This window comes from Mauremys mutica, chromosome 17, assembly GCF_020497125.1.
Source record: "Mauremys mutica isolate MM-2020 ecotype Southern chromosome 17, ASM2049712v1, whole genome shotgun sequence".
Classification (NCBI taxonomy): Eukaryota; Metazoa; Chordata; order Testudines; family Geoemydidae; genus Mauremys; species Mauremys mutica.
In genome coordinates, this window is record NC_059088.1 from 11408114 (window position 1) to 11416534 (window position 8421).

Genomic DNA, 8421 nt, shown 5'->3' on the forward strand with positions numbered 1-8421 from the left:
CCAGCCTGTTGGGGAGACAATGTTGTTGGAACCTGAATGTCTCCGTGTTGATTCCTTAAGTAAGCAGCCTGTGACCCAGGTACTGAGGAAAGATGGGGTTCCCGGTTACTGGGTTACAAGGGTGGGCAGACAAACCCTCATCTCTAGACACTTTGGATATGACTTGTAATCGCCTAGTGGACTTGACATCTGATTCCAGAGGTTGGTAAGAACCTTGAGTCTAAGGCCTGGTCTACACTGGGGGGGTGTCGATGTAAGATACACAACTTCAGCTACGGGAATAGTGTAGCTGAAGTCGATGTATCTTATTCCGACTTCCCTCCCGTCCTCACGGCGCGGGATCGATGGCCGCGGCTCCCCCGCCGACTCCGCTACCGCCGCTCGCCCTGGTGGAGTTCCAGAGTCGACGGGGCGCGCGTTCGGGGATCGAGCGCTACCCGCCGATACGGCGGGTCGTCTGGACGTACCCTAACCTGCCTTGTGAAAATAGACGGTGTCTCTTTAATTAGACAGAGGCCAGCCTTGGAACTGGTAACGCCTGAGGATCTGCAGACTAGTAAACGGGAGTGTCTGTGCCGATGCCAATGACCAGACCCAGGGCCATCAGCAAAGGGGCCGCACCCAGCCAGCCAATGGACTCTGTTATGCAAACGAGCTCAGACTCTGACCCTACTGGACAGGGACAAAGGGGAAAAGTTGCTCATGCAAATAAAAGCCCCAGGTTAACCCGCAAATCCCCAACGCCCAAGGAAGTGGTTACGCTGAAAGCCTGTGGGAAGGAAGACGCTGAGGTCAAGACAAAGCGACAAACGTTCCAAAGGAACATGGTCCAAGAATGATTTGTCTAAACTACGGGGACCAGCTGTCCCGATTTTATTGGGACAGTCCCGAGATTTGGGGCTTTTTCTTTTATAGGCTCCTATTACCCCATCCCCTGTCCCGATTTTTCACACTTGCTCCCTGCTCACCAGGGCCGTCCTTAGGATTTCTGGTGCCCTGGGCGGGATTATTAAACTGGTGCCCCTGTGCCTGTCTTGCTCTTAGCAACACAAACATAAGCTTACACTGCTGGAAAACTTGCCACAGGCGTGTTATTAAAACCAGTTTAACTTAATGAAGCACATTGTAATGCTGATGGACTAGCACTAAAGTAGCAGCACTATAGAAAAAATTCTGATTTGACAGAACGATGCAAATAATGTAATTTTTTTAAATTTGTCAACATTTTATTGGAAATTTATATGGAGAGGTATTGAAACAAGGATTTGTTTTTAATTAAAAACATCTTTCTGGCTTTTTTGGCTGCAAAATCAGTAATAATGTCATCTATGACAAAGACAAAGTGATGTCTTGTTTGATTGCAAGAATAGCAAGACCAGTCAAGAGTTCCTGACTCCTTGTAGAGCACAGAGAGTTTCTAATGAGCTTTAGTTGTGAGAAACTCTGTTCTCCTGATGCTCCTGTACAGGAATTGTCAGTAGAATACGAGTGGCAATGTACACGTTGGGATATATGTCAACAAGTTTGCTGGTCTGAGTAAACTGTACAATGTCCATCATCGATTTTGCATGTGGCGACATTGATGACAGTGTCCTCAATTCTTCGTACAGTTCAAATCCATTTAAATCAAAACGATCGCCGTGCTTCAGGAGGCTCTCTAGGTCAGGGGTCCCCAACGCGGTGCCTGCGGGTGCCATGGCGCCCACAGGGGCCTCTCAGTGCACCTGCGTACTGGCCGGCGGATGAGCATCCGCCAAAACGCCACCAAAATTCGGCAGCATTTCGGCAGTGACGCCTCTGGATGACACTGCTTGCCGCCGATAAGCAGCGTCATCCAGAGGCGTCGCCGCTGAAATGCCGCCAAATTTCAGCAGATGCTTGTTCACTGCCACGGTCCTTCGTCTGGTGCCCGCCAGACGAAAAAGGTTGGGGACCACTGCTCTAGGTTCTTGCACTTTGTCATTAGTTGCTCTTGTTTTCCTATTTTGTTGAATTTAGGCCTGCTCAGCCCACGTACCAGCTGAGTGAATGGAACCCCAGGCCGACAGCGGGTTGAGTGGCTCAGCCAGGGCATCAGCCGCCAGCCTGCTCAGCCCGCTGCCAGACTGGGGTTCCTTGGGGGTCCCCAGGCCAGCAGTGGGTGCTGAGTGGGGCTGGTGGCCGGGACCCCAGGTGGCAATGGGGAAGCAGCCGGAACCCCAGAGCAGTGACGGGCTGAGCCGCTCAGCCCACCGCCGCTGTGTGCCATCGAAAATCAGCTCGCGTGGCACCTTTGGCATGTGCCGTAGGTTGCCGACCCCTGCTCTATACACTAGTTGTTGGAGGGCTCTATTTAGCAGTAACAGGCTATAGGAAAGTCAGTCAACATTTTTTGTTTCTCTGATGAAAACTGACCCACTCCCTTCCCCATACCACACTTGTCACAAATAATTGTCAACAACTTAATTTTCTGTTTTTGGCTAAGATATTGATTTAAAAAAAATATTGAAATTGAATTCAGGATTGTTAGCAAGCTCTTTTGGCAAACAAAGTTGTTAAATGACAATCTAAATGGCAACACAGCACTGCTTTCATGCTTGGCTCACCCCCCAGCCTGCTGGTCCAACAGCTGCAGTACAGGAGGAGATAGGTGGAAAAATGCAAGACCCCAAAATCCACCTCTTGGGGTGCAGAGTGGCAACAGCAGCAGCAAACCCTCAGGTCCAATCACACGCCAATGGGCACCACCACCAGCCTTACGGACCATGATGAAGTTAGCCCAGCATCTGATCTCAGGGACGGGGCACCCATGGAGCCACAGCAGCTCATCCTGCCCTGTGCAGCTCCCCCCGGATGAGATGGATCACTGCCAGCCCGGGGGAGAGACGCACTCCCCAGCTAGGGTGCCCAGATCCAGATGTCCTGATTTTATAGGGCCAGTCCCGATATTTGGGGCTTTGTCTTATATAGGCACCAATTACCCCCACCTAGGGTGACCAGACAGCCGGTGTGAAAAATCGGGACGGGGGTTGGGGGGGGGAGAATAGGAGCCTATATAAGAAAAAGACCCAAAAATCGGGACTGTCCCTATAAAAACGGGACATCTGGTCACCCTACAGGTGAGTTCCTTCCCCCTCCCCTTCCCAGAGACCCCAGCAGCCAATCCCCCACCTCAGACTGTGCTGCATTCGGCTCTCTCTAGGACCCAGCAGCCCGGCTCTTACATGCTCCACTGCTTCGCGTCTGTAGTGGTGCCCCCAGACCTAGTGGTGCCCTAGCGGCTGCCTGTTCTGCCTATGGCTGAGGACGGCCCTGCTGGTCACCCTAGGCCTGACGTGACACAAATGACTGTAAATGTTCACGTGATCGAACTGATGTTGTTGCTAGTGACTGTAACTAACTCGTCGCTGATCCCAAGAACTGTAACAAGGGACACTGGGGGGGGGGGGGTTGTAAAAGCCGTCATGCTTAGACTGTTTCATCACATGCCGACACGCTCAATGTCAAAAGGCCTGGTGAGGCTGGTATCCCACAGTTAGTGCCTGTATCTAACATTGAACCTTTCCACAGCAGAAAAACCACCTACAAGCGTGAACTGCTGGGCACAAGGGGAAACTGAGGCACAACAGCTCACAGCCTTCACGGCTGGATGCCAGAGTCAGTGCTCTCTGAAAAACCATGAATGGCTACGTTACGTTGACTCATAGACCAAACCCTGGAATCACTAACGTGTTTCCCAAAGTACGGGGCTACATTTTTAACTTGGGCCAACGCGTGCCTCAATCATTTGGCTTTACAAAGAATTCAATATAAACACAGCTCATATCAACGTTGGAAGGTCGTTAAGGTGTATCTGGGAGCTCTAATTTTGCCTTTCCACACCAGCCTCACGTTGGGGGGGTGACGCGTGGCTGGAAAGGGTTTAACATCCTGGAAAATAGATAACCCTCAAAAGACACGTGGGGAGATAATGTTTGTGTTTTTGTGTATTTACATATGTATGAGTAGGGTGGACAATGTAATCAACAGTCCCTGTCTCTGCTGTATTCTGATAATGCAGAGCTCAAAAGAACATCCTAGCACGTAAGTGAATTGTAAACACAAGATATCTCAGTATTCATCTCTCTTTGAACTGTACTGGGAATGGTGGAGGAACAAGCAAACGGCCTTATGTTAATTCGTAGAGGTAAGTACCGGTGATGGACGTCCTTCAAAGTCATCCTAATGACCTTTTGTTCCCTGAGGAACTCCAACTTGTCAAAAGACATGAAACTGTATGAAAGATCCTTGGGTCCTGATTCTGTCATCTCAGATCTGCTTAGAGTTCATCAGAGGAAGTTTGAGTCGCAAGCAGGGCCGGCTCTACTGTTTTTGCCGCCCCAAGCAGCGCGCCGAATTGCTGTCGCGGACAGCAGGGGCAGTCTGTGTGCCGTTAGGGCGGCTTGCGTGTTTCTGCGGCGGCTGCTGCCATGGAAACGCGCGTGCCACCCTAACGGTACACGGACTGCCCCTGCTGTCTGCGACAGCAATTCAGCGTGCTGCTTGGGGGCAAAAACCCACAGACTGCCGCCCCTTGCAGATTGCCACCCCAAGCACCTGCTTGGGATGCTGGTGCCTGGAGCCGGCCCTGGTCGCAAGACTGAGGTCCCAGTTATGCTGATAGGCCCTGAATGTGAGAGATGGACACTGGACTGTGACCTATGAACTGAATTCTAAAGGAACTCTTTGCAACTACACAGCTCACCACCTCTGCTGTGAATCTGCACCTCAGTGAATTGAACTCAGGTCTGTATGTGTACAGATCTTTTAACCAGCTTCTCTCTCTTTTGTTTTTTAATACATTTTAGTTTAGTTAATAGGAATTGGTTGTAGCGTGTATTCCGGTAAGATCTGAAACATTCCTTAACCTGGGAGGTGATGTGTCCGATCCTTTCGGGGTGGTAGGACTGTTTCTTTCATGTAATGAAATGAGATTTACAAAATTTTTCATCATATTTGACGTGGGTACCTGGATGGGGCCTGAGGCCAGATCACTTGAAGGGAACTGTGTTGTTTGGACGTATGAGTAACCAGTGAGGTAATAAAGAACTGTTTTATGCTGGCTGGTCAATCTAAGTATTGGAATATCCACCAGCTTTATGGGGATTGTCTGCCTCATTCTTTGCAGTTCACCCTAATTGAGTGACCAAATTAGAGGATTGGGCCAAAAGAAACCTGATGAGGTTCAACAAGGACAAGTGCAGAGTCCTGCACTTAGGACGGAAGAATCCCAGGCACTGCTACAGACTAGGGACCGAGTGGCTAGGCAGCAGTTCTGCAGAAAAGGACCTAGGGGTTACGGTGGACGAAAAGCTGGATATGAGTCAACAGTGTGTCCTTGTTGCCAAGAAGGCTAATGGCATTTTGGGCTGTATAAGTAGGGGCATTGCCAGCAGATCGAGGGACGTGATCGTTCCCCTCTATTCAGCATTGGTGAGGCCTCATCTGGAGTACTGTGTCCAGTTTTGGGCCTCACACTACAAGAAGGATGTGGAAAAATTGGATGTGGAAAAAGAGTCCAGCGGAGGGCAACAAAAATGATCAGGTGGCTGGAGCACATGACTTATGAGGAGAGGCTGAGGGAACTGGGATTGTTTAGCCTGCAGAAGAGAAGAGTGAGGGGGGGATTTGATAGCTGCTTCCAACTACCTGAAAGGGGGTTCCAAAGACGATGGATCTAGATTGTTCTCAGTGGTAGCAGATGACAGAACAAGTAGGGGAGGTCTAGGATGGATATTAGGAAAAACTTTTTCACTAGGAGGGTGGTGAAGCACTGGAATGGGTTACCTAGGGAGGTGGTGGAATCTCCATCCTTAGAGGTTTTTAAGGTCAGGCTTGACAAAGCCCTGGCTGGGATGATTTAGTTGGGGGTTGGTCCTGCTTTGAGCAGGGGGTTGGACTAGATGACCTCCTGAGGTCCCTTCCAACCCTGATATTCTATGATTCTATGGCCCTAGCTGGCTTCCGCTAGGACCACAGTCACAGGGTCACACCAGGGTTTTAAATGGTGAGTGATCTAGAACCCATGTACTTCTTGACTGAACTAGAAACCATTGAGTTATTGAGCATTTGAGATCTGGGACATGCACAGTTCCAAGAAACAGTCAGGAATCCATAACCCATTCGATAACATCAGGGTTTTAAAGCATGATTGACCTAGAACCTGTTAAACCAATCATAAAACTAGAACATACACAGAAATTGTGGGTTTTAGGTGAGCTAAAATAGGTCAGGAACTCATGAAGCTATAGGACAAACCAGGAAGCTAGAACATACAGGGCTACATCGGGAGTTTAAAGGGGCAGATACCTAGAACCCACACTGTTATAGAACAAATTGCGAATTTAGAACATATGAAATCACACCAGAGGCTTGAAGGGGGATGAACTAGAACCCATCGTGTTCTAGATTCAGCCAAGAACCATTCTGATTTTTGTGAAAGCATCAGGAAATCTGGAACCTGTGACATTTCAGAACATGACATGATTCTAGAACCTGCGGCATCACACCAGACTTTCTGGTGCCGGGAGAGCTAGAGGCCATTAAGCTCTACATCGGTTAATCTAGAACCCTGGGTTCTAAGCTTCCTGTCCCTGAATCCAGAGGCCCCGTAACTTGCTCAGGCAGCTCCAGTTTGCCAGCTACCACCCCGGAGCTCTCATGCGAGATAGCACCGTTGCCGCTGAGGTCTTCAGCAAAAGTCTCCCGAAGCAGAGCAAGCAAGGATGTCTTAAGCACCTGCTGGAACCGCCGCCCCACGAAGAGGTAGAGGACAGGGGTGAAGCAGGTGTTGAAGCAGGAGGTGAGCGTGTAAATGACCAGGATGGAGTCCAACTTCCACTCGTCTTTGAAGAACTTCAAGCCGTGGTAGAGGTGGTAGGGCAGCCAGCTGAGGAAGAAGGAAACCACCGCGGCCACCATGACTTTGAAGGGCTTCCTGCTCCGCGCCAGCCCTTTCTCCTTCATCTCCAGCCCCACGCAGCCATAGCATCCTGCGATGGTGCAGAACGGCAGCAGGAAGCCCAGCAGGAACCGGACCATGAGGACGGCCAGGTGGACCCGTCTGCCCAGGTCCTGTGGCTCGGCTCCGTTCCAGACTCCGGAGAAGGTGTAATTATTGATGCAGGTGATTCTTCCCCCATCCCCCACCCGGGTCTCCCGGAAAGCCAGGTAGGGAGCGCTGAGGGCTAAGGAGACCAGCCACACGCCCACGACCAGCTTCCTGACCCAGGGCACGGTGCGGTGATGCCGGCACCAGATGGGACGGTGAGTGAGGATGTAGCGGTCCAGGCTGATGAGGGTGAGAAGGAAGACGGAGGTGAACATGCCCACGGAGATGCAGGCATTCAGAAGCTTGCACATGGCCGTGCCGAAGACCCAGTGAAAATCCAGGAGGACGTAGACGGCGAAGAAGGGGATCAGCAGGGTGAGGAGGAGATAAGAGGAGACCAGGTGGAGGAACACGAGCGTGGTCACCGTCCTCCTCATCTTCAGCCCCAGCACCCACAGGTACAGCCCGTTCCCCACCACACCCACCAGGAAGGTGATGAAGAGCAACATTGCAGAGGCCAGGTGAGCGGCACTCACAGCAGCTGGGGTCTGGCTGGAATTCTCCCCAGTGGTTGGTTGAAGAGTCATGTTGCCTCGGTCCATGGTGCCCTGGGGAGAGACAGAAGAGGGATTAGAAGGGATGACAGAGAAGGGGGAAAGGGAGAGTGGAAGATAAGGAAGGGAGAAATACCAGAGGGTCAGGAACATACTGTTGGACAGGACCTCTCTGGCACCCTCTGGTCCTCCAGACTATCCAGGCTGAGTATTCTCAGATCAGCTGGGATATGGCCAGTGGAACTCACTGCTCCAAGACAGAGCTACGGGTCACCTCTTGATCTGAGCATTCTGTGCCCAGGATTTTTGTAATCTCCTCCTCAGCACCCTTGTATGACCCTTTCCTTCCTAAGTGAGAGAAGGACCCTGGAGTTATAGGAAATGGATGGAGCCAGTTGGACACGTCAGTGATTTATCACCAGGAATTGCAAACCAGGTCTGGTTCCTTTTCACGAATGTAACGCGATTTTTTTTGTTGTCAATGAAAAACGTGGGAACTGGATTTTTTTCAGGTTTTGGAAACTGACGGGGGGAAAAAAATTGGGAGTTTCCGTAAACGTTTTGGAGGGTGGATAAAAAATGGCAGTTTTGGTAAGAAAATATGTGGGATTTGAGTCAAATGTTCAGTTTTTATAAACTGGTTTAAGCCCAAATGCTCGGGTTTTGAAAACAGATTTTTGGTAAGGGAAAAACACCCAATCAGGTTCCAATAACTGTCTGTGGGGGTTGATTCAAAACCATCAGTTTTGATGAAAACCATTCGGAGGCTTCGTAAAAGTCTTGAGTTTTCAGAAAACA

General features: G+C 50.3%; 1 protein-coding gene across 1 annotated transcript; it reads right to left on the reverse strand.

Moving 5' to 3' along the window:
* Positions 1-6252: 6252 nt before the first annotated feature.
* LOC123352132 (probable G-protein coupled receptor 33) lies at positions 6253-7671 on the reverse strand. The gene has a single exon (XM_044991888.1). The coding sequence runs from the start codon at positions 7669-7671 to the stop codon at positions 6577-6579; it is 1095 nt and encodes a 364-aa protein (XP_044847823.1). The 3' UTR covers positions 6253-6576.
* Between the last annotated feature and the right edge of the window lie 750 nt (positions 7672-8421).